General features: G+C 46.9%; 1 protein-coding gene across 1 annotated transcript in view; it reads left to right on the forward strand.

Moving 5' to 3' along the window:
- The window catches only part of MCM9 (minichromosome maintenance 9 homologous recombination repair factor), a 441,313-nt gene that overhangs the window by 93,355 nt on the left and 321,885 nt on the right, over positions 1–26,073 (forward strand). Inside the window, exons 4-5 of the mRNA XM_086926735.1 lie at positions 22–103; positions 18,924–19,124. Coding sequence (XP_086782861.1) covers positions 22–103; positions 18,924–19,124 — 283 coding nt within the window. The remainder of the gene's footprint in view (positions 1–21; positions 104–18,923; positions 19,125–26,073) is intronic.

The raw sequence follows: 26,073 nt of genomic DNA on the forward strand, positions 1-26,073 counted from the left end.
TCATGCTTTTCTTGATGCTAGGTTCAGCGTCTCTCAGTTGGGTGCATTCCCCGCTCCATGATAGTAGCTCTGGAAGATGATTTGGTGGACAGTTGCAAGTCTGGTGAGCATAATAAACACTAATTTCCAGAAATACTTAAGTACTACCAATTCCAATTTCAATTAAGTACGTTAAAATATTAATATCTGGTGAACTTTAGTTCATAAATAAGTATTAATGTCTTGTGGCTGACTTGTATAGATGCATGTTGATGAAAATATTGGTAGTGTAGACCTAGTTAAAATAGACGATTCCAAAATACATAAATCCTCCGATAGTTTGGTTTTAACTAGACTTTTAATGTACTTTTTACACCCGTGCTTCTGTATCAATCAACAGTGTATAAGCTAATGGTTAGTTCTGTTAAGAAATGTAGAATTTCTTCCACCAGGAAAAACAATCAATGGCATACAGTCAACATTGAATACCATACAAACACAAACAAGAATAAGACTGATGTTACAGACTCAAAATGTGATATATAAGTTTACCTGATTTGGATTTTCATGGTACATATGGTGGATTTTCTGAGACTATTAGAATCCCTCCCCTCTTTATAGCAACCAAAAGGCCCATGTATACAGGCTACTCTGAAATATATTCATAGTACTGGGGAAGACCCAAGGTGATGTTTTACAATTGCACTCTGTGAATAGGGGTCGAAACGTCAAAGTACAGATCAGGCATTCCGTACTAGTATTACACATATCGGTGCTAAATAATAAAGCTAACTGTGTTAATATACATGCTAAGTCTATACGGATGCAGAATTAAGTGTTTACTACTATGTATATTGTGAATGTTAAACGTTTGGATTGTGTTCTATGTAGTTATATGGCACATATTTATGTATGTAAAGGTATATGTTGTATTGTCTTTTGTTTTTACATATGTGTAGTGTTGTATAAGATATATGACTACCATTGATTGATTTACCTAGCGATCAGGACAAATGTAAAAAGTTCTGAAACAATTCTAACTTTCTCGACTGAATCAACCATTAGCATATACTGTTCTAGTTCCCCAGGTTCTGTGAGATACTGGCCTACGCCATTAATGTTCAGTGATCTGTATCAATCAAAAGCAACCTTTGTGTATTTGTAAGATGGTTCATGAATCTTCCGAAGTGTTTTATTTATGTTTTAAGTTTTATGTAGCGCAAACTTGACCCGAGGGTACCAGAGTGCTTTACAAAGTTTGAACAAACATAATTTTTTTTTTTGGAAAACCTTTATTTGACATTTTCAACCAGATACAAACACGGGCCTACAACCCCAAGGGCTGGCCGCTAAGCAATTGCAACACAATACTACGATCAAAACTTCAGACCCAGTCTCCCGGGGAGCATAGTCGCTACATCCACAATGCGTACTGGTTGGAAGACATATCAATTTGGAAACAGGATACAAAAGGTTTCATTTTATAATATAAGATAGAAGGATCAGGTGCCATACAATATCTCAAGCTATGAAGTGGGGGCGAGCGAAATAGCAGTGTGTCCACAGTTAATTCGTTTTCATGTAGGTCAGTGGCGTTTAAGCAGACGACACCCGGATAAACAAGCATACTATTACGGTTCGCGCCAACATTTACGCCCGCCCCGTGGCCCCGAAACATCGCGAGAGTTGAGGCACAGATGTGAAAGCAGAGATGAACCAAACAATGAACCCACTACACTGACCCGGAAAAAAGGAAAAGAAAAGGCCAAAGAAAGATAAGAAGAGAAAAAAGGCCATAGAAACAAAGAAAAAACAAAACTCCCATCCCCCAGCCCCCCACCCTGCACCCCTGCAGATGACTACTGCCTACCCCCCCTAGCAGCGTGCCTGTCGCCCAAGAACCGAAACCCGAAATATAGAAGAAACAGGGAAAAAAGGGAAAGAAATTAAACCCCACCCGAAGAGGGGAAATGAAGGAGGGCTTTATTCAACGCACTCTCGGTCTCTCACCCCCGTCCTAACCAACCCCGCCCCGGACTCCGTTAATTCAATAAAACAATCCCGTTAACCATAATACCACAATGAACAACCCAGACAACAATCTCAGCCTTGGCCCCGTCGATGAAATTCGCTGAGTCCGTAAGTGGAAGAAAGCCCTGTCCTCAAAATGTCGAACGGTACACAGAAGTTGGCAGAACAGGGGTCCACAGATGAAAAAAGAACGGCAGGTCCCAATTTAGTCGGCTGGCACCAAAGATGCCCCTCCCCGTCTCCGAAGCCAGGCTTTATCCCATCCGCCATCTTGATAGACTGACTGGGGAGGGGGTTCGACCCAGTCAAAACAGTTCACAGTACCAATTAAAAGGAACCGAAGTGGGAACAGCATGTAAATGTTCCGACAGTTGCAAAACCGGGGATTCCAACGGATTAAATGAGTCACCAAGCACAGTACTTTCGGGTAGCTCCACTGCGATAGGGGCAACTACAGCTTCCAGCGCCGGGTCTAAGTGCGCCACCGGGGCATCAATCGAAAGGCGAGCTGGCCGTCGGGTCTCGGGCGTCGAGTCAGGATCCGGTCTCAATCCTTTGATTCCATCCGCCGCCAACAGCAGGCTGCAGGTCTGAGCTTTAACAGTCTCCTGAAGTGCCACAAGGGCCTCCAGCACCGTCCGCAATGACGGGCCATTTTGAGCCTGCTCCGTCAGCCTCCATTTTTCCTCAGGCATGGTGGTCCCTGCGGAGAGGCGCCTTCTCCGGGGGAAGATTAGGCGGAGCAGGAATGAGTCATGAGGGACAGACTGTTAGCGTGCAGTAGCGCGTAGTGAGATTCCAATCCAAGGGGCACCGGCGATATGGATGCCGGACCCCCGGTCCCGGACCTCCGCAACACAGCACCGTGCGTCACTCGTCACCTCACCTCCTATAGAGCACCAGGCAGCAGATGGTAGCAGAGCAATCCCAAAATTCCGAATGTTCCAGAGACCGGACCCAACCGCATTCAACAGTCCGTTGTTGTTCAACTCGGACCCGGCTAGGCCAGCACTCGAGACCCCGGCTTCTCGGCTGGGTTAGGCCTCAAATCAGTCCTCGACGTTACTCCGCTCCGAGATGTCGGAGAAACTCCGGGATCACATCATCGGAGTGCAAATCTGGTCACACACACTGATCCGGGGCAGGAAATCAGGATAGGTGGCAGGATAGTAGAGCGTAGGACGGAGGTCAGCGGAGACGGGAGACTATGCGGCCATCTTGGTTGGTGTCGTAGCTCCTCCCTGAGCAAACATAATTTATGAGGAATACACAAGAAAAATAGTAGGCATACAGGGTGGAATAGATGGTTGATAAATTTCAGAGGTAGAGATTGTAGGCTTTTTCAGAGGTTGGAGGACTAAATGATCACTTATTTCCAGAGGTAGTGATGCTCGGGCTCTTTGGTGGATGAAAGTTCATAAAAAGCAAGTCAATTATTTTAGGATGGTGTATAGGAGGGTTTATTCAAGTATTTATTGAGAAGAAATAATTTGTTTTTCATAAAGTATAGCAATGATTAATTGTTGAGTAGTTCCTGTGGTAAAGCATTCCAAATTCTAGGTGCATTCCTAGAGAAAGAACGAACAAGTGATTTTTTTTTCTTTCTTAATTTTGGGAGGAATTAGAGTAGAGTGTTTGAGCTTCCCAGAGGCCTCTTTCGGCCAGCTTTTGATAGTTGTTTGTGAGGAACTTTGTTTTTCAGTATAAGGGGCTTTGTGGTTTATGCATTCTGTTTTGAATATGGTTCTTGCTTCAATTGGTAGCCAGTTTAGTTTCTTAGGTGTGGGAGTGATGTGATCATAGCACCTCTTTTCAGAAAGAAATCTAGCCACAGCATTGAGCATAGACTTCATAGGGAAAAGGTGATTTTTTGGAGTAGGAGGGATTGTTGCATTACAGTAGTCCAGCTTGGAGAGGACTAGAGATTATATTACAGTCTTTAGGTCGTCAATGGGGTGAAGGGTTTGATCTTGATTATCTAATTTATTTATTTATTTTGGGTGTTTAAGCGTGTACAAGGCCTATTTTTGCTGAAGCATTAATATAGTCTTTCATGCTGAAGTTTTTGTCAAGTGTAATCCCTAGCAACTGAACAGAGTTGGAGATGGATAGTTTACAGTTTAATGCATTGAGGTTGCAAATCCAGTTATGGATAGGATAGGACTTTCCTTTGGCTGGATAAAGAGGAGTTTTGTTTTGTTGGGGTTGAGCTTTAACTGGTTATTGGTTAAGCAGGATTGTGCCATGGAGAGAGTATTGTTCAGCTGCTGGATGTTGTTAGATGATGAGATTTTTGATGTAGAGTTGTGAGGTTCCGTGACAATTGTAAGTGGTGTTTTCGACTTGCACGAATATGGTCGAGTCTGGTATCAATGAACCGCAAATGACGAGTTTAGTGGGTGTACGCGTTTACGCTGTGCTAACCTGAACCGTTCATTTGTTTCGTGGGTTTCTTCATCTGAGCCCACGGGTTCCATCTTAGATACGGCATCCATTTTCTTTCTTGCCCTCAAGTAGCCAGCGAACGGAAGCTGTCCGCTTCGCGACCCTGGGATTCCCAAACTCTTGCGGAAGACACGTTTCCTTTGAAGGTGTCTTTATGATGAGGGGGATGGCACTGTAAGGCAGATGGCCCCGCTCGAGGCTCATCTTGCCGTGCCGCTCTATTGTCTCAGTTGTGCATTCATTAAGCACGTCCCCTTTGATGCCTGCAACTCGTGTTTCTTGACGCCACCCCTTTTACACCCTTTTCGATCTGTTCACTGTTTTCGTCTTCCTCTGCACCTGTTTCTGTCTCTTCCTTGATTCGTTTACTGCTGATTGGAATGTACTAATGGTAGGAAGATGTACTTTTACAGTTGGGAACCGCCAAATGTTACTGTAGTTATGTTCCGGGCCCTGAATACATGAAAGCGACCATTTATGACTTTTACGATGGGAACTAAGTTGTAAACCTTTGTGCACCATGTTATCCTATGCTTGAAAACTGTATAAGAAGAGCGATCCACAGACACAATTTGAAGCAGTCTCCTCGAACCTACACATGTTGTACATCTTGTGACTTCTGTGTTCCCTGCAGTAATAAACCTCGAATCTTTGACGCCGAAGGAAGTGTCCCGTGTCTCTGTCATTTGTACGCCGGAACAGGTTACCCACGAAGGTTTTAGGTGTTATCCCTGGCACCGCTGGGTCTTAGCAAAAACCCAGTCCTTCAGTTGGGTGTCGTCTACATAGAGATGGTAGGCAATTCTGGCCTGTTTCAAGATGACTGTAAGGGGTTCCATGTACAGGTGGAACAAGGCAAGGGACAAGATTGATCCATCCATGGGGAACACCTTGTAGGACTGATACTGCTTGTGAGGTGGAATTGTTTAATTTGATGAAGTGGGATCATTGGTTCAGGTATGAGGCAAACCACTGAAGGACAAACCACTGATGCCTGTATGCCGTGAGAGGGTGTTTAGGAGAATGTTGTGGTTAACCGTATCAAAGGCCACTGAGAGGCCCAGGAGGATTAAGATGCAGGCCTCACCATTATCTAGAGATCTGTGTATGTCATCAGTAATGGCCAGGATTTCAGTTTACATACTGCAGCCTTTCCTGAACCCAGATTGAAAGGTGTCAGGTAGGCTAAAATTTTAAAAGTGGTTGTTAAGTTGTGAATGCACACATCTTCCAATACATTTGGGAAGGAGAGGGAGGTTAGGTATAGGTCTGTAGTGTTCACTCTGTGGTTGTAAACATAATATGTGTCTGCAGCAGTGGTTCTTAAGCAATGGTATTTGTTGATTGTTTCTTGTGCTTGTTTACTTCATTTACCTGGTGTCCAGTGCTGATTAGGGAATGCTTTGTTTATTGGTGAAATAACTGAATATAAGGTGCCAACTGTTTAACTGTCTTGCATTGCAAAATGTAGAAAAACATCTCCACCTTCTTTAACACTTCTATGTTGTGAACAAATCATAGCAAACACAAGGAGATGATGGATGGAGCGCTGAAACTTTTCAGACACTCACTTCCAGTCACAGGTCTGGGTTGAACCATCATCGTTTTTTAGCTCACTACACCTGTGTTAAGACCCAGCCATATGCAAATCAGTCTTGACACTGTTCCTCAAGGGAACAGTCCAGTCTGAACTGCCAAGTCTTCCCCGGACCGGAAACAAGCATCCTGGGGCCGGTTTCGGGGTAACACCCTTCATCAACCAGGCTATCTTGAGGCCAGTGGCAAAGTGAGCAAGGGACCCACATCTGGGCATACCCTGCCAACTTAGGGCAAAGAAAGCAAACACAAGGTGATGTTGGACGGATCGCTGAAACTTTTCAGACGCTCACTCCCAGTCACAGATCTGAGTTGATCCATCATCGTTCTTTAGCTCACTTCGCCGCCCCAGTTCATACCCAGCTATATACAAATCAGTCTAGACCCTGTTCTTCATGGAACAAATCATAGAAAATACTCATTATGATCTGGGAAGAGAGGTAGACTATATGTTAACTTTTGAAATCTTTCAATGTTAGGAAACATAGTTGTATTATTTAATGAAAAACTACCTTGACCAATTAAGAAAAAGCACCCGGGGACCCAGCTCTTTTCAGCTCTTGTTGATTGCTTTGGTGTACTACAAGAGTATACTGTAGCACACTGAAGCCACTACTGGGTCTTTCCTTGGTCTTCGTTTCTAAAGAATCGTCTTTCTCAAATTGAATCTGTGGTTATCATATTTATTAATTATCTTACCATGCCACTTGTGGACAATCTTTCATCATCGTCAGCAATTGCAGAGGATTATAGTTTTTAGGCAGTTTTTCCTTCTTCGATTAAATTGGATAACAGTTGTTTGAGGTAATTGTAGGGCATTGCATTATATGGCTAGTCTGCTTCCCATTAACTCTCCTAACTAATAGCCTCTTTAGACTTTGTAGGCACGAATATGACCTTCTGTATGAGATGCTTGCAGTATTTCTGAAGATACCAGCCACAATGTTGCTGAGGTTTGGTTAAGCGCCATTGTTGTTACCTTCTGTATTCCTATTATTTGGCCACTTGTTATGAGTGATTTAATATGTATCGGCTTATGTTCACTTGAGACAAATGTTACCCCGTGCATGTTGAGCACAGAAATCCAGAAACACTTTAGAAATCTATGATGCAAGGTGAAATAGTAACAACTAAGGTTTGATATACAGCTCTGCAGTTTCTAATCACTGTAGAAGTGATGATATTAGCCAGTTGCAATATGCCTATTGGCTAGTTTGCTACTAGTCAGTTTAATTGTACTGCATATACTCAGCTTGGAAAGATAAAAAGCCTAGTCGACCTTGTTAGGATTAAAACTTGTGACCAGGAGGAGGAGCCACGCGTGTGACCAAGATGGCGGCGTGAGCTCTCGGCTCCCAAGACCCCAGCCGCCTCCGGCACCATCCTGCCTACTATTCTGCGCCCTGAGCCCGAAATCCTGGCGCTGAATGAAAGCGACGCCCGTCGCAGCGATCCCCGGCAAGATCCGACGTCAGGCTGCTGAGAACTACCGTCTTCTAGATCGCAGCCTGCTACCTGCCAAGCCGGGACCTGGGGTGAGTCTCGTCCCCGGCCGCGAGTGCAACAACAACGGGCGGGAACCGGAAGTCACCGGTCTGGCCCCTCTCACCGTGCGGACTTCGTCTGACACCGCTGCGGCCCTAATGCTGACGAGAGTCTCTCTGCTGCACATATTAGCAGCGATTGCAACATCAATGCAGCCCGGAGGGGCGAGGAGGCAGCGGTGCCGCCAGTTGGGGGGAGAAGTTGCGGTAAGCGCCGCACCGCGGCTGCCGAGCCCCAGGGAGTTACATTGGACGGCACGGTGCCCCCGAGGCAGAGGGACCGCAAATTGAAGAGGGGGGCTGGGCGTGGAGCCCCATGATATACTGGGTGGGCGCCAGGACCGCACCGTGGGCATTAATAAGAGGCGAGCACTCAGTGAAACACAGATCGGTGCCTGACAAAACATAAAGGTCTAGAGGACTGCTTGGTGAGGCAGCATTGGTGCACTGAACAGCTGGCAGGGGGAGGCAACGATCGGAACTATCTGCGGACTGTGGCTGGTGGCTGAGAGCACTGGCGGGCTGTATGTGACCCAGGGGCACTGCTATGGTGCTGGCAGCGAGGGGCACCAACTGGGGCTGTCCCAGTGGTTGGCCTATGAATGTGGTTCTGAGGAGGTGGCGGCCTGCATCTCCCACCGCGTAGAGCACGTTCATCCGGGACGGAGGGGGATACAGACGTCTGGTGAGACATTTTGTGGTGGCCCCACATTTTTGTATACCTGAGGGGGCGGGGTTCGCTAACTGAGGAATCCACGTGTGCAAGGGTCTTCAATACATGTTAAGACACGACGGATGACTGCTGACCCCCGATCTGAGGTGCTCAGTCACAGTCAGCAACATACCTCGGGTGGGTGGTGCGCGCAAAGATGGCGACAAAGCTGGATTCCGACAAGACCATGACCAGGACCTTGAAGGGGGCGAGACAAGTGCAGTCAAACAAGTTGGATCGCTACACGTTGCCCTAAGGATCCCCGGTGGAAGCTAGGAAGACCCAGTCATCAGGGAGAGACGCACTTGGAGCCCTCACTGAGCCAACACTGACAGATCTCATGGCTGCAATAAATGAGGTCCAGTCTTCCCTAGGGGGGAAAGATGGAGTCCATGGACAATAAACTGGATGCGGTTACGATCAAGGTTAACTTGATACGTGCTGACCTCACTAAGGCTAGCGAGAAAGTTAAGTCGCTCGGCATCAAGACTGCTAGTTTGGTGGACGACGTGGCGGACCTGCAACAGGAAGTACGTGCCCTCAAAGCCTCTCGAGACGCCGCAGACCTGAAGCTCGATGATTATGAAGGGATATCCTGTCGCAATAATGTGCGCATTCTCTGAATTCCTGAGAGGTCAGAAGGTCCTGCACCAGACTTGTTTGTAGAAGATATCATCCTCAACCATCTCAAGCCGAAGGGTCTCAGTAACTTTTTACTATCGAGAGGGTCCACAGGGTGCCGAGGGGAAGACCTAGACCCAGTGCTCCCCCACGCCCGATGATCGTTAGAGTGCTTAATTTCCATGATCGAGATGCTATCCTGCAGGCGGCGCGGACGGGGACCCCACTGCAGTACGAAAACACAACTCTCTCTTTCTTCCCGGACTTCACCCAGACAGTGCAGAGATTAAGACAAAGTTTCCTCCCAGTGAAAAAGAAGCTTCGGGACAAGGGACTGCGAGTTGGAATGATGTACCCGGCTGGACTGCGAGTAGAGGTTGAGGGGAAGGCCTGGTTCTTCGATAATCCGGAAGTGGCGTCGGACTGGATCGATGGTAGACCTGCGGTTGGGTCCGAGGGACAAGAACTCGGAGACGGGGAGGAGAGATCGCAGCATAAAGCTGGGAGCAGTGGGGTTGTGTGCACTGCAGGAGAGACTCTAATTGTTGGGGCGATCTAACAACCGTTTCTTCCTTATCATGGTAGATTTAATTAGGGCTGTGCATAGGTTCAAGGCGCAAGATGTTACTTTGGAGGTGGGGGATGGGGGCGGAGTAATGGTTTCTGCCTCGTTACTACCTTTAGTTAATTAGTTGGGGGAAGATTGGGCGACAGGCACCCTGCGAGTTGGGGATGGGCTATTGCCGTAAGCAGGGGTGCAGGGAGGGGGGGGTGGATTTTGGCATGGGCAGAATGGGTTGGTTTTGAGTTTTTCTTGATTGTAGTAATATTTGCATTGTTTGGTTTCTCTTAGAATTTTTTTTCCTTTCTGCACCAGGTGGCAAAGCCACAGTAGGACTAATTCCATACTGTTCAAAGGTCATATGTTATTTTTTAAAAGTTTTTTTTCTTTATGCATCAGGTGGTGGGGTTGCAGCTTTAAGACGCTTGGATAGGTCAAATGTTGTATGCTATCCAGGGATCTGGGATAAAGGTGCTGAGTTGGAATGTGAATGGTCTGGGTGACAGGATTAAGAGAGGGATGGTAAACCAGCTTGTTAGAAGACACTCCCCGGATGTAGTACTGTTACAGGAAACACATCTCATTGGCAATCGCTGCATGGCTCTTCATAAAGGAGGGTATACATTGGTGGCACATGCTGGGTTTACCACGGGGTCCAGGGGTGTCGGTATCTTGATGAAAAACACCTTTCCCTTGGCAGTCCAGGCGACGTGGTCTGATCAGAGGGGTTGCTATGTCGAAGTCTCGGGACAATGGGGGGGGAGGACAGTGACCTTTTTGTCGATATATGTACCACCTGACCTCCAGACTGACACGTTCCGGGATCTGGGTGCAGTCTTCCTTACCCTGCCCCTGGTCCTGTTGGTGCTAGGGGGTGACTTTAATGCAGTACCTGACGGAGAGATTGATCGACACCCGGCGAGTGTACTCAGGCCGTCACAGAAGTGGCTCCCAGACTTTCTTGAGATGGTGGGGCTCGTAGATAGTTGTCAGGTACGAAACCCGACGCAGGCACAGTTCACGCATGTATCCGCCCCACACCACAGTATGTCCAGATTAGACTATGTGTTGATACCAGCGCCCATGGCAGCCACAGTTAGGGAAGCGCGCTATCCTAGTAGAGGTATTTCAGATCAGTCTCCAATGTGGTTGTATGTAGAACTTGGGTAGCCGGAAGTGGGCAGAGTAGCCCCTATCAATGTGTGGCACTTAAAGGACCCTGCTACCAAAAAAGAGATAGTTATGATGTCGGATAGATACTTCCGGGAAAACGTAGGTACTGTCGACGCCGCAAAGTCATTGTGGGAAGCATATAAGACTGTGATAAGGGGGGAGGTCCTGTCTTTGGTGGCCGGTAAGAAAAGGAAGCATCAGGCTGAGGTGGTCGAGGCGGAGGCAGATGTGATTAGGTTGGAGGAGAGGGCGGCGAGACCTGCCACTCCAGAAGACCTGCATCTTCTGAAGTTACGACAGGATGAATATAAAAGCCTAGCTAGAGATAGGGCGATTGTCCAGAATATTGCCATCCGAAGTCGGATATACGAACACGGTGTCAAGGCTGGTAAACTGATTGCATGGCTTGAAAGAGGGGAACGGGCTTCGAGGTTGGTACCTGAACTGCAGGTAATAGATGCAGGTAGGGTCACAGATCCAAGGCAGTGGCTGATGAGTTCTCTGATTATTATAGAGAGGTATATACCTCGGTTGGTGAATATAGGGAGGAGGAGAGTGGTGAGGTGATTAGTGCTATCTGAATGCCTGAGTTGTCTGAGGATAATAGAGGATATTTAGATTCCCCCTTTACGGACGAAGAAGTCTCACAGGCGATTAGAGGGGTAAAATCCAGTAAGGCGACTGGCCCCAATGAAATACCGTTAGAACGGTACAAATTGAAGGCCCATAAGCTTGCTCCGTACATCCGAGCCATGTTGGTAGAAAGCAGAGAGGTGGGAAGACTCCCATATGACCAGCGAGTGGCTAATATCACGGTGATCCGTAAGGCAGGCAAACCTAAGACGCTTTGTTCCTCTTACAGACCCATTTCGCTGCTTAATGCTGAGCCTAAAATCCTGGCGAAACTGCTCTCCACCAGGTTGGTTAAAGGGATCACAACTTTCGTACACCCCGATCAATCTGGTTTCATGCCACGCCGGAACATGGCTCTCAATCTGCGGAGGCTGCATGGAATCCTGTGTAGTTCTCCGAAAGTACATGATCCGGCTGTCCTGGTTTCCTTGGATGCCACCATGGCGTTCAATAGGGTCGAGTGGTCCTACTTATTTGCGGTGTTGGCAAAGTTGGGTTTTGGTCCGGAGTTCATTGGTTGGATGCGTTTATTATACGCTAATCCCTTAGCTAGGATGGTTGTGAACAATTGTAAGTCGGCTGATTTTCCATTGGGGAGGGGCACGAGACATGGGTGTACTTTGTCACAGCTTCTCTTCGCTCTTGTACACGAACCTGTGGCTGCATGGGTCCGGTGGGATCTGTCAATACGAGGCTTGCGGTGGACACCGGAGTGGGAGGATAAAATTTCACTGTACGCCGACAATATCCTACTTTATCTTACCAACCCCAGGGAGTCTTTGATCTGTTTTCTGGATATACTAGCCATATTTGGTAGGTACTCCGGATTCGCCATAAATTGGTCGAAATCGGTACTCTTAGTACCGGGGCACATGCTGGACCTTTTCTTTTCCAACATACTGAACACAAAAGCCAAATCTCCGATACCACTGCTCTGGACCGATTACTTCTTAATCACTATGTCAATCTCACTCTCCTCTCAGTCTCAGATCACAGGGAAACGCTCCTATGTGCGGAGAAAATGGGACAATTTATCAGCGGACACCCTATGCCCGGCGCTTTCAGTAAACCCCTTACCTCTTACCTCGGATGTAAACTCCGATGCTGCATCACTGAACTCGTGGATTGGCAACGTAGTGGATTCTATCGCTCCGGCCAGAATCGCAACGTCGCGCAGAGAATCGCCCTCTGCACCGTGGTTCTCCCCTGAGCTGATGGCCGAAAAAAGTAAATGCAAAAAGCTGGAGCGCCTTTGGCGAGCAAATTATTGCGAATCAGCCAAAACCAGCTATAAAAAAGCCCTCCATGCCTTACATCTATCCATAAAAAAAGCCAAAAAAATCTTCTTTGCGACCTCCATCCAGCAGGCGGAACAATCAAGTAAAGAAGTTTTTAAGATTGTTTAATCTTTCTTCAAACCCAGAGCCATTGAGACTGAAATCATCCCATCCGTAAGACTCTGTGAAACCATTTCTGACTTCTTTGACACCAAAATATTAAAAGTGTATGATACTTTTACGGACTCCGAGCCGACATTTATGAATGAGTTGGGAGTTACTGAGCCACCCGCTACCTCCTTAAATCAATTTCATCCTATCACCCTCTCTGAGGCATTGAAAGAAATACAAAAATGTAAATCCGGGTCACCTGATGATCCATGCCCACCTAAACTGTGGAAATTAATGTCGGACGCAATCGCAGTTCCCCTTTTACATATATGGAACACGTCCATTGAATCGGGCACGTTTCCGGACTGCTGGAAACAGGCCACTCTCCTCCCGTTGAAAAAAAAAACCCATGGCGCGCCGGATGATCTGAGCAATCTCCGACCCATTTCCCTTCTAGCAGCCCCTGGAAAAATGCTCGAAAAACTGAAAACTGATCCAACGGCAGCTTAACAGCTTCATTGAAGAAAGCGGCGCCTTACATGAAACTCAGTCTGGCTTTAGGGCCGGCTTTAGTACCGAGACGGCCCTCATTGAGGTTGCCGAGTCAATCAGGTGGTCCTTAGATTCAGGGGCATCAGCTATGCTGGTGCTCCTGGATCTATCTGCTGCTTTTGATACGGTAGATCATAGCAGACTGCTGATTCGGCTTAAGGACATAGGCCTAGGAAACAAGGCACTTAGTTGGCTACACTCTTACCTCACAGATCGGTCCCAGAAAGTGGCGCTGGGCTCCTTCTCTTCTGGACCTAAAAACCTCTGGTGTGGTGTCCCACAGGGGTCGGCACTCAGCCCTCTGCTGTTCAATGTCTATTTGGCCCCACTTTTCACCTTGATTGCTAAATAGGGGGGTCAAGGCACTATCATATGCGGATGACACTCAATTGGTCTTTCCCTATACAGACACGTCAGAGGCAGCTTTTAGTAAAATCAGGGGCTGTCTTCGAGACGTGGCCAAATGGATGAACACAAATAAACTCAAAATGAATGCTAGCAAAACGGAGGTGTTATTCTTTGGAAATCTCAAACATCCCCCTCCAGACCTGTGGTGGCCGCCGGAAATGGGCCCTGCCCCATCTCCCGGAACCCATGCAAAAAATCTAGGAGTAAGATGGGATGAGAATCTTTCCTTCCTGCCGCATATACAACAGCTTACCGCTGGTTGCCTACACAAACTCTGAAATTTGCGAAAATTTCTGCCTCTGCTACCAGTCGAGTGTCGAAAAACGGTTGTTCATGCAACAATTACATCTCGACTAGACTACTCAAATGGCCTCTACCTTGGTCTGCCCAAATATGTGGTGCAACGCTTACAGATCGTGCAGAATGCGGCTGCGAGATTGATAAAACGTGTCCCTTTCAGGCATCATATCTCTCCGCATCTGCACGAGCTACATTGGCTGCCAGTGGCAAGCAGAATTAAGTTCAAGGTGCTTACCTTGGCGTTTAGAGCGCTAAAAGGCACGTGCCCCAACTATCTAAAACTTCGACTTCCCCGTTACCACCAAAAGCGAGAGCTGCGTTCAAACTCCATGCTCAAGCTAACTATTCCGCGCATGAGGAAAGCTAGACTTGGAGGCAGGTCCTTCTCGGCCGGCACGGCGAAACTTTGGAATACCTTGCCCCCTGCTATCCAATCTGCCACGACAGAAGCTAGCTTTAGGAAGCTCCTAAAAACTTGGCTTTTTATGCAATAATCCTGAACTTCCTCCTGGCTACTCGCTCTTTGCTGTAGGACTCGCTAGCGCCGGGACACCTCACCAGAGGTAGCTGTTCGCGCTCTACAAGCATCTGTATTATTATTATTATTATTATTATTAGTCCTTGCGGGCGAGGCACCGGTAATCCCGCAGTCATGCCCGATACAGATAGAACCAGTTGGGTTCAAATACCTTGTTATTTACGTAACACTTGACCCGAAACTGCGCTACGCCAACAATCTTGGTCCTCCTTTGAACCGGTTCAGAAGGGATGTGGAGCGCTGGAAGGCTCTTCCGCTATCCCTGCTGGCTAGGGTGGTGCTGTTTAAGATGATGGCACTTTCGCGATTTTTGTACTTGCTTCAGAACTCGGTAGACCCGGTGCCTTTGTCCTATTTTAAAGAGGTAGAAGCCCTTCAGAGGAAGCTCTCAGGGACGGAAGACCCCGAATAGCATTCACCAAGCTCACTCTCCCATGGTACGATCGCTGGATTGGCCTGCCAGATCTAAGAAAGTACTACTGGGCTTCACAGCTGGCAGCGGTGAACCATATTGTGTACGGGCCCCCTGGAGACCCAGGGTATGCCATGGATTGTGGGCAGGCGCCGGGCAGAGATATCACAAGGGCGCTCTATGCCAAGCCAGGGCAGTTCCCGCCGATGGGCCCAACGGCACACGCAGTCAGTCCACGGGTGGCATGCGGCTAATAAACATCTTGCTTGGGAGGGTAAACTGACCTTGGCCACCCCCTCTGGAACTCCGAGAAACTTGGGAGCTTGTGGAAATCCAAGGGATTTGACAAATGGGATCTCATTGGAATCTCTCAGATTAAGGATGTGTGGGGAGCGGACAGGATGCACAACTTCGAATCCCTTAGGCAACAGTACAGTCTACATAATAATAAGCTTTATCGATACCTCCAGATTAGGCACGCCCTCCACACTCCCATACCTAGAGATGCCACGCTTCCGGAGGCCTATCCTCTTGAAGACAGAGTGTTAGATGGCCACCTCCCTGAGAAAACGATCTCCTTAATATATAAAAAGCTTATTAACCATATGGAGAGCCCCCTGGGACTTGTCAGAACGCAGTAGAGTGCTGATGGAATAGAGCTAGATGATAAAGACTGGACGGAAGCGCTTTCTTCCCCGCGGGTGGTGGCGAATCAGATGAGACTCAGACTGGTGCAATTAAAGATCTTGCATAGGTCGTATATTACAGGGCCTAAATTGGTGCGTATGGCGCTAGCGGTGAGTGGAGAGTGCCGGAGGAGGTGTGGAGAGCTAGGCACCTTCATGCATATTCTGTGGCTTTGCGTGGAAGTACAGAAATACTGGACAAATCTTCACGAGGAGATGAGCGAGGCCTTGGAGGAGGAGATACGACCAGAGGCCCGAGTTGCATACTAAACATGTGGGAAACCACGGACCTGAATGTGTATTGTAAGCAATGGGTGACATTGGCATGTATGATAGCTAAACGTAATATTACAGCTGTGGGGAGCCAGCCAACCACCCCGGGTTTCTAAATGGGCTGAGGACTTGGATTGGTGCATGTATAGAGAGAAGTCTGTGTATGTGGCCAGGGGCTGTCCGGAAAAATGGGGAAAGGTCTGGGGGGGGGCAAGGAACAGCCATCGTGGTGAGATTTGCACGCCACTGTCGAGACAAATGGTAGCGGAAGCACATGAGTCCCCGTGATCCCATGTATCATATATTGTTTTCCTCCATTCTGCATCTTCGATGTTTGATTCGTCTAATGTGAATTACCACCTCACCTGATGTATCTCTTTTTCCTTTTTGTTAATTTGATATTAAAAAAAAACACTTGTGACCAGCTTTCAACTCACTGAGCTATCCAGATGGCATAACTCTGAGATAAGTGGTTGTGGTTGAATGCTAATATTACGTTGTATTATATATATATATATATATATATATATATATATATATATATATATATATATATAGCACTTCATACTACACTTCTGCTGTGTAAAAGCACTGTAAATGACGCATATTACCTTTAGCCATTTATTTATACTCCATTTACCTGCTTCAGAAGGATGGAAGGCTGAGTCAGACTTGCCAGGAATTTCTTACTTCCAGATTACTGCATGTTTCAGTGGTGCGCTTTCTTGTCCCTAATCCATCCTGAGCCACGTTTGAAATTTTTTTTTTTTATTCACGGGGTGCCACATCTACCACGGATCCCTCCCCCTCCCAAACCCAGGCATTTTGTCACCTTCAACTGCTGCAACGTTTAATTATATCAAAAAGGAGAGTGCCAGGGCTCGGGTTCAATTCACAACAGCTTATTTATTTAGCTGGTGTTTGCCTTCTTTTTGTGAATTCATGAAGGTATTGTATTTACATTTGTCGTTTTTTCAAGTTTTCAAAACGTATTTACATTTTGTACAAGCTACAGAGGATTAGACATTCCTTTTACTGTGGAAACAATACATACAAATTTCATACATTGCGATACTTTCTGTATTTTCTGACAAAACAAATAGAAAACATTCATATATAGTTACATTTTCACTATTTCAAGTAGAAAACAAACGTTAAATTTTGTACACCTAAAATTATTCAGGTACTGGTCCTTATGATCAAGCAAACATTGTTAAATGGACCAAACACATTGGGCAATATGACTTTGATTGCATCGCCCTATGCTCGTGTGCTAACCCCTAACATTTGGGTTGCCTCTTTGAAACAGCCGAACAGCCGCCTCTTTGAAACAGCCGAACAGCCGACGCATTTCCAAACCCTTCGTTTAGTTAATAGGGTTCTTCCTCAGGGCTGAGCTGTGTACCTTTTCTCACGATGTTGTTGGCTGTGATTTTCAAAAGCGGGGCATCAAATTATCCTTGGTTTTCACCATTGCTTGTTATGTGTATTTCAAATCACTCGTGGGTTGAAGTGACCGTTTGTGGAAATCTTTTGGAGTTCCTCGGTGTTTGCGTTTTGTGTGTAGCGCGGTGAGGGACTCGAACACTGCTACACTCTCTTTCGTTTAGGCCGTCTTTTCCTTGACCGGTTGGGAGTTCTTTGTCTGTGGTTCTCTAAAGCATTTCTCGAGTCTCCATGGGGCCGCGTAACTGTCACTCCTTACGCTGCTGTTCGAGTCAGATTTCCGGTTGTCTGACTCGAACAGCAGCGTAAGGAGTGACAGTTACGCGGCCCCATGGAGACTCGAGAAATGCTTTAGAGAACCACAGACAAAGAACTCCCAACCGGTCAAGGAAAAGACGGCCTAAACGAAAGAGAGTGTAGCAGTGTTCGAGTCCCTCACCGCGCTACACACAAAACACCGAGGAACTCCAAAAGATTTCCACAAACGGTCACTTCAACCCACGAGTGATTTGAAATACACATAACAAGCAATGGTGAAAACCAAGGATAATTTGATGCCCCGCTTTTGAAAATCACAGCCAACAACATCGTGAGAAAAGGTACACAAATTTAATGTTTGTTTTCTACTTGAAATAGTGAAAATGTAACTATATATGAATGTTTTCTATGTGTTTTGTCAGAAAATACAGAAAGTATCGCAATGTATGAAATTTGTATGTATTGTTTCCACAGTAAAAGGAATGTCTAATCCTCTGTAGCTTGTACAAAATGTAAATACGTTTTGAAAACTTGAAAAAACGACAAATGTAAATACAATACCTTCATGAATTCACAAAAAGAAGGCACACACCAGCTAAATAAATAAGCTGTTGTGAATTGAACCCGAGCCCTGGCACTCTCTTTTTTGATATAACGTATATTGTCCAGCCAGGACTCGTAGGACAAAACCCCTCCAGTGATAAGCAACGTTTAATTAGGCAAAGCAGTGCAGACGGCGGAATGCCGGTCAGCCAAAAAAAAGCAGCACAAAGTCTGCATTCTCTCTGAGACATGACCAAAGAATGTGAACATACGATCCAAGGTTGCTACAATCTCTCAAACAGAGTTTTCTAGCATGTGTCCTATCTGGCTTGGGGATTTAAAGAACCTGATGTACATGTTTTATTGACAGAGACTGTATGTGCCTGTTTATCTCCTATTATGTTGTCTGAGCACTGTAGCCCCACACATTTTCTCAACTTCTGCAGATTTTTCTTATACACTTGCCTTTTACTCCTCCCACCCCCTCTTTTAAATGAGATAAGATGCTGACAACTGACCTCTGACAGCTAATAAAAACTTTAATGTATTTGTTTGGGTATAGGCCATAGTTTTCCTTTTTATGGTGGAACTCAAGCTTATGTTTTTTCAACGGCTAGAAGATGGGATTTTTTTCTTAATTAATTGTAGAGCAAGTTGGAGTCCTTGTTGAAGCAAACCTAGAATTGCTGTTAACAGTTGTGAACCCCGAGTAGAACAGGAGGGGCCTCTTAGTCGTGTTGAATGTTTTAGGGAAAATTGCTCTGCTTTCACTAGGAAAACAAGCTTATCAATGTTTGGCTCCTTACAACTGGTTTTGTTTCAGGTGATGACTTGACTGTATATGGTGTGGTGATGCACAGGTGGAAACCCTTTTGTCCTGACAAGCGCTGCGATCTGGAGATTGTACTCAAAGCCAACTTCATTGTCGTTAATAACCAGCAGCCCACTGGGGTCATTATCGATGAAGAAGTACGTAAGGAGTTTGAAGACTTCTGGGACAAGCATAAAAGTGATCCTTTAGCAGGTGAGTTGAGGAAGATGTGGTATGGATTGTTTGATTTTCTAAATATTCCAGGTAAAACTATTCCCAACTCTCGAGAGCTTAATTTGGACAGTAGACTAAATAGAAGGGTGGTAAACTACTAAATCTGACCCACTGTCAGAAACCTTTCTAGAGGGCCCTGGGACATGCAGGAGCTCCTGGGCCACACTGTGGGGTTTGAGATCTTTTACCCCTGATGTCGCAGGCCAAACTTACTATGGACCTTAGCAAATGGGCCAATTACCCCTTCAGCACTTGACTCTCTATAAACGTGTGGTTCGAGACTACTTGACTCCTAGGAATAGTGTGGTCTGAACCGTCAGAGGCTCCCTCAGGTGGGGGAGGCGGATACAGGGGGTGGACATGGGCTCACAACTTAAAATACATGCAGTAACAGCAATAAGTTATTGTCCAGCCAAATACTCACTTTTATTGTAAAAGAAGTATTTATTTTTACCGCTACTCACAAAAGGAAATACGACATTCACTAACAACTACACGGTCCCCCTGAGGTCAGGACTATAGTGTTTCGTAGGCAGTTCCCTGTGTCCAACTCCCTCCTCGCTCTAGGGATAGTGGCACCACATTCATTTTATTTATTTTGTATTTATTTATGTGTTTGTAAAGCGCCAGAATCGACTCCCTAAAGATTATCTCTGCGCTTCAGACGGGCAATATAGATATATGCAAGTGCAGCTGAAATCAAAAACAGAAAAGGGTAGTCTTTTTTAAGTTTTATTTTGCTTTTTAAATTACAGCATAGAACAGTTCATAATTCCAAATTCATGGCATTGGCACATGGTATATATCCTGGAGAATCACAGTACAAAATCACATTGTCACAAAGCATTACTTCATGCGTATCAAGAGTTATAGTCATGGTAATAAAGAAGTGTTAGCTGGCAGGGCGAGGGTGCACAGAGTGGCAGTATAAATACAGTATGGATTCTACACGTCTGTTAGGGACAGCAAGTAAGATGTGAGCGGTCCCCAAATATCACAGGGTTTGGATGCTGACGGTAGCTCCTCTGCATAGCATGTAAGTTGGTCACGGCAGTATGCTAAGTCCTGCAGCCACAGTTTAGTCTTAAGCGCTGCCCTACTCTCTCAGTAGATAGAGATCCTGCGTTTAGCCATGAGCAGTGCCAGTGACACAAATTTTTACTGGAAGATTTTACTTTAGCCCTGTAGTCCCGCCCTCTTCGCGAGCGGGACTCCCAAGATGGCGCCCGCGACTAGACAGCCGGAAAAGGACGCCGGCGGTCTAGTCTTTCCAGAAGAGGCCGTGACGCGCCAGCCAGCGGGGAAACAAGAGACGGACACGGTCCCCGAGGCGGCTTTAGCATGGACCCAGAGGACCACGGACCCAAAGAGAGGAGCAGGAGAACAGACGAGGAGGAAGACGCCGGGATTAAGGAGAGCCCCACAGAAGAACCGCCTAGTGGCAACGCATCTGAGTTAGGCCGACCCCAGGAAGAGGAGGAGGGCGGTAAGACTCCAAACGCCACGGCCCAGGAGGGTCGTGGCCTTAGGCAAGTTCATTTTTTGGGTATTCTCACTATGGGGTGGTGGAGGTCAGGATTGTGAACACGCACCTGGCTAAAACCCTTCCTTTTTCTCCCTTTTACTCTATGCTGTTGCCACCCCTGCCCGAGCACTGATCTGACTTTCCTGGTAGGCTACACTGATGTTTGGAGGTGTCGGTGATGGTGTGCTCACCCTGTGAAAGAATCCCCAGGTACTGATTGTGCTCTCACCTTGTCCTTCTTTGAGGGTAACGGCCCGGTACAGACCTCTTCCAACCAGATGTATCGAAGAACAGAGAAAGACAGAAAAGAACACCTTGTCGCTTCTGAAGTTACTGTAAGACTCTTTCTTTGTCGGTGTATGAACAGTCCAACAGTCAGAACTCTCTCCCACCCCCCCCTTTTCACTCCATATTAAAAACCCCTTTGTCACCTCTTTTCTTTCTGCGGAACTTTCACCAGCCTTAAACTCCCCTGAAGAGGAAAAAAACACTGTTGAATAAAATAATAGTCCCCCATCCTAGTCTGGTCATAGTGTTTCTGTACATCTGGGCATAACAAACCCCAATCCCCAGCAAACACAGCCCCGGTTCACAGTCGAGAGGTTCTTCAATCATCAAGCGAAGAGTTTTTACAACTGAGCCCCAGTATTCAAGTATTTTAGGACATTCCCAGGCGAGATTATAAAAACCAGCCCCAGGTGCACCACAACGTTTACATGCGTCAGTCTGTAGGAGCCAGAATTTGTATAGCTGTTCAGGAGAATAATACATCTGGTAAGTATTTAAAATGGAGCAATCGTAGATTGCCATTCGCCGACAGTTGGCCCGTCAGGCAGCAGCTATGAAGCCAGTCCTCTTCAAAGAGCGGTTCTGGCAGCACAGCATTCCATTTATCCAACGCATTTACTCCCACAGGTATCATGTCATGTAGGGATGCCCTATAGAGTTTGGTGATTAGTTTGGTCCTGGATTTAGCAGTGTATAGGAGTTGCAGTGCATCAAGAGTTGGTGGCTCCGAAGAGAAATGTGGATTAAGCGAGCGCAAAAACCTGCATGGCGGAGGCCTCATCCCAGGCGACCAAGCCTTCTAAGGTTATAAATTGGCCTCCAGGGAATGCGTCCGCCATGATGGATAATCCCATCTCTGCAAGTGTCTTCAGTGTACCAGTCTCCTAGGTGACACAGATCCCGGAATGATGGAGCAGTGGCATGTTAGGGGCATACAGCGGTAGTTTATGTGCCCGCTGACCTAGATCCTGCCAGGCTCTAGACGTAATCTGTATTGTGTCAAATTCCCCTTTCTCATATACCGTGTGTGAATTCACTATCATGGCCTTGAGTGGCATGGGATGCACAGCGCCCGCCTCCACCGCCACATGCGGGATATATGCCAGGTCATGTTGCCAGTAGTAGGCATAGTGCGCCTGCGCACCGAGATAGTAAAGATGGAAGTCTGACTCCGCAAACCCGCCCTGATCATACGGTAGTGTGAGTGTCTCCCACTTGAGCCGAGGTTTCTTTCCTCCCCAGGCTAGCGTGATCAGGAGTGAGCGAAGAGTGTCTTGTTAGACATACCGGGATATTTAAAAAGAGATATAAAAATCGGGGAAGGACTACCATTTTCATTAAGGCTATGCGGTCAGCAAATTATAGGGGCAATTTAATCCAACGAGTAACCTGCTCTTCTGGCCTCGTGATGGCGGTGCCAAAATTAGTTTGTATGACCGTCTGTTGGTCCCTGTGCAGCCATATTCCTAAATATTTAACAGCATCCGTACACCACGTTACGGGGTATTCCATGTCAAACTGTTGGGTGATATCAGTGAGAGTCAGTATAGTGGACTTGGACCAGTTGATCCCCAGGCCTGAGAAGTGTTCAAACCAAATGTATTATCGTATGAGTGGCGCCAGAAATTGCGCCGGTTCCCGAACATACAGCACCATGTCGTCGGCATACATGGATACCGCAAGCGGACATTGGAAAAAACGCAATGCCGAAGCTGCATAGCGCTGTCTCAGGATACATGCTAAGGGCTCCAGCACAAGCGCAAATAGCAGTGGTGACAGTGGGCAGCCCTGCCGCATGCCACGATGGATGGGAAACTTTTCCGACAGTTGCCCATTAATTCTGACCCGCGCCTCTGGGCTAGTGTACAACAGTTTAATCCAGTTTGTAAATACAAATGGAACACCCATACGATGGAGGACTGCAGTCATGTAGGACCAAGAGATCGTGTCAAGCGCTTTTGCAGCATCGAGCAACACCACCACCGCTGGTAGTGTGGGCTTCAATACACGCATTACCGCAAAAATGGTGCGCAGATTATGGGACGTAGAACGAGTAGGAATAAATCTCGACTGGTCTGGGAGTACCATAACTGGGAGGAGCAGTAGAATTCTCGTGGCCAGGACTTTCGCTAAATATTTTACATCAGTATTTATGAGAGATAGTGGGCGGTAAGAGTCGCATGTATCGGGTGGCTTATCCGGTTTCAAAAGGGCAACCATTCGCGCCTCACGCAGGGTCTGAGGCAGACACTGGGCTTCATATGCCTCCTCATAAAGTTGAAGCAGGCACAGGGCTAATTGTTCAACATATTCTTTATAGAACTCGGCTGGTAGCCTATCAGTGCCGGCAGCTTTCCCGTTAGGCAGGGCAGCTATGGCATCCCGTATCTCACCTAAAGTGAGCGGGTGCATTAGGAAGTCCTGCTGCCCCCTCAATAGCCACACCAAGGCAACCTCATCAAGATACTGATCTAGTTCTGCAACGCTAGCCGTGGGCCGTTGAGCGTACATCTTAGTGTAATATTCTGCAAACGCTTGTAGGATATTTATTGTGTCATAGTGTGTGTTATCATCAGCTGTGATCGCCTGAACTACGCGTGCCCTGGTGTGCGGTTCCAGTATACTGGCTGCAAGTGTCCTCCCCGGCCGGCCACCCTCACCATAATACCGTGCCTTACCCCGACAGGAGAGATGTTTAACTTCCTGTTCAGCTGTTTCATTGTATTCTAGAACTTTCTCCCTGAGCTGGGTCGGACACTATATTGCCGTACCAGGTCACCCAGCTCCCGCTCCAGTGTTGCCATGGTGCGACGTAGTGACTTTAAGACCCAAGTCCTGGAAGCCAATGCATTTCCTCTGAATGTTCACTTTAAAAGCCTCCCATAACATTTCCATAGTTTGGACCGAACCAGTATTAAGCGAGAAGCAGTCTGCTATAGCCTCACGGATACCCTCAGTAAATACTGGATCAAGTAGTGAAGAGGCTTGTAGGTGCCATCGAAAGAGAGGCGGAGTGTGGGTGGGGAGTGTCATGTCTAAAGCTACTGGAGAGTGATCGGACAAGGTTCTAGGCAAGTGTCGTATCTGCGTAACCCATTGACAAATATCTTGCGTAGCCAGCCAGTAATCAATGCGTGACCAGGAATGTTTTGCATACGAGTGACATGCCTCTTCTCTGGCCTGTGGGTGCTGCCGCCTCCAGATTTCGACGAGTCCGAGCGACCCCAGTCCATCATGCACTGCACTGGTAGTCCTACGGGGGGTGGGGGATCTGCCGCCGTCAGTTTGTCCATCTTAGGATCTAGCACGCATTAAAATCCCCGCCACATATAAGCGTCTCAGGAGATATATTGTAGAGTTTACTCCACAGGGCGTCGAAAAAGGCGGGATCATCCGTGTTCGGACCATCCGTCTGTGTCCTCGTCAACATGAATGGGCACAAAGGGAAAACATTTTTTCACTAAGATCATATCTCCCCGGGCATATGATGCAGCGAGCTTCACCCCGGCTCATTTCGTGGCAATGTGCGAAACTGCCTGTTTCGTAAGGTATGTCTCCTGTAACAGGGCGATCTGGACATGGTGCCTATCCAGATAAGCTAGTACCTGTTGTACCTTTTTGGCTTTGTTAAGCCCCCTGACATTCCAACTCATCCAAGAGATATTGGACTGCTTTAGGTCGACCATGACCGGAAAATCTGAGGTGTAAAAATTGCAACACAGTTCAATCTACATGTGATATATATTGCAGTACCCATAGATGTATTCTGTACAATGCCATTATAGTGAAACCGATTTCCCCAACCACCCCTCCCTCCCACGGCGGTCATTGAACCTAACCGCGAATAGATCCCAGTGTAAACCGAACAGAAAGACAACAGTTGTGACTTCGCAAAGCACAGCATGTCAAACATAAAGAAATACATTACCCCAACAAGGGCGCCAAAACGGCACCAACATAGAAACAGAACTTTTCGGGGAATGCCCATTTCATTGGTCGCTAGTAGCTCTTGGCCCCCCGCAATCGCAGGATGGGTCGAGCTAAAGGAAAAAAGGCTAACCAACACAAGTTATAAAGTATTACCAGCAACTACCTAGTGCTAACACAGCAATGGATGTGGAGTCCATTATTGAACAGACCGCTGTGCCAGTATACTTTAAATGCAACATACAGAGCAAGGCACCTGTGATAACTGAAATATGGATCGTTACAGTTCAAGCATTAAACCTATATCACAAAGCCAGATAAAGAACTACACGTAGATTGCCATCAAGGAATAAAGGTAGTAGAACATTCAGAAACAGAGTCAGAGTTAACTTTGGCTCACATGCTCATCTGTCAGAGTCTGAGATTCCACCCCTTTCAGGTAGTGTTTCCTGCCGTTCTAGCTGTCGAGTGTATTGCAGCGCTTCCTTCGACGTAGTGAAGAATCGCGCCTTCCCATCATGTTGTATCCGCAGGCGGGCAGGGAAGAGCATAGCATAAGGAATTTGAAGAGATTGCAGTTTTTTCTTTACAGATTGAAACTCTCGACTGGCTTGTTGTACTGTGACGGTGAAGTCAGGGAATAGTTCTATTTATACAGAGGTTATTTCTATGGGACCGGGCTTCTATGCCCTCGTTTTTAGCCTTGATAACCTCTAATATTTTCTCCATAGCAGCACATGGAGGAGGTCCCCACCTCCTCCATTCGGTCCTCCGTGGTCGAGATGCGCTTCTCCGCTTCGGCAATCTGCGCGCCGTGCTTGTCTATTTTGGAAGCCATGGTGTCCATGCGGAGATTAAGATTGTCAATCTTGTCATCAATAGTTTGTAGACTTTGGTGCATGCTGAGTATCATACGCTCCAGCTTTGTGGTTGTACCATGCTGTAGATCCAGCTCTGAGTCTGATGCAGTGGGAGTGGATGTTTTGGTATGCTTCTTGGCGGCAAACTGTAGTTTGCTCTGCTGCTTGTCTGTGCGCCCCATGGTGAGACCAAGAATGCCGCCGTGCGTGATCTTGAGATCTTGTTGATAGTGCACTCTGTGTCAGTACCGGTTTTGCGCACCAGGAGTGTGTCCAGGAGATGCCTCTTGCCCAGCTTGCTTGTATCCGCCACAGATAGATTGCAAAT

This window comes from Lissotriton vulgaris, chromosome 6, assembly GCF_964263255.1.
Source record: "Lissotriton vulgaris chromosome 6, aLisVul1.2, whole genome shotgun sequence".
Taxonomy (NCBI): domain Eukaryota; kingdom Metazoa; phylum Chordata; class Amphibia; order Caudata; family Salamandridae; genus Lissotriton; species Lissotriton vulgaris.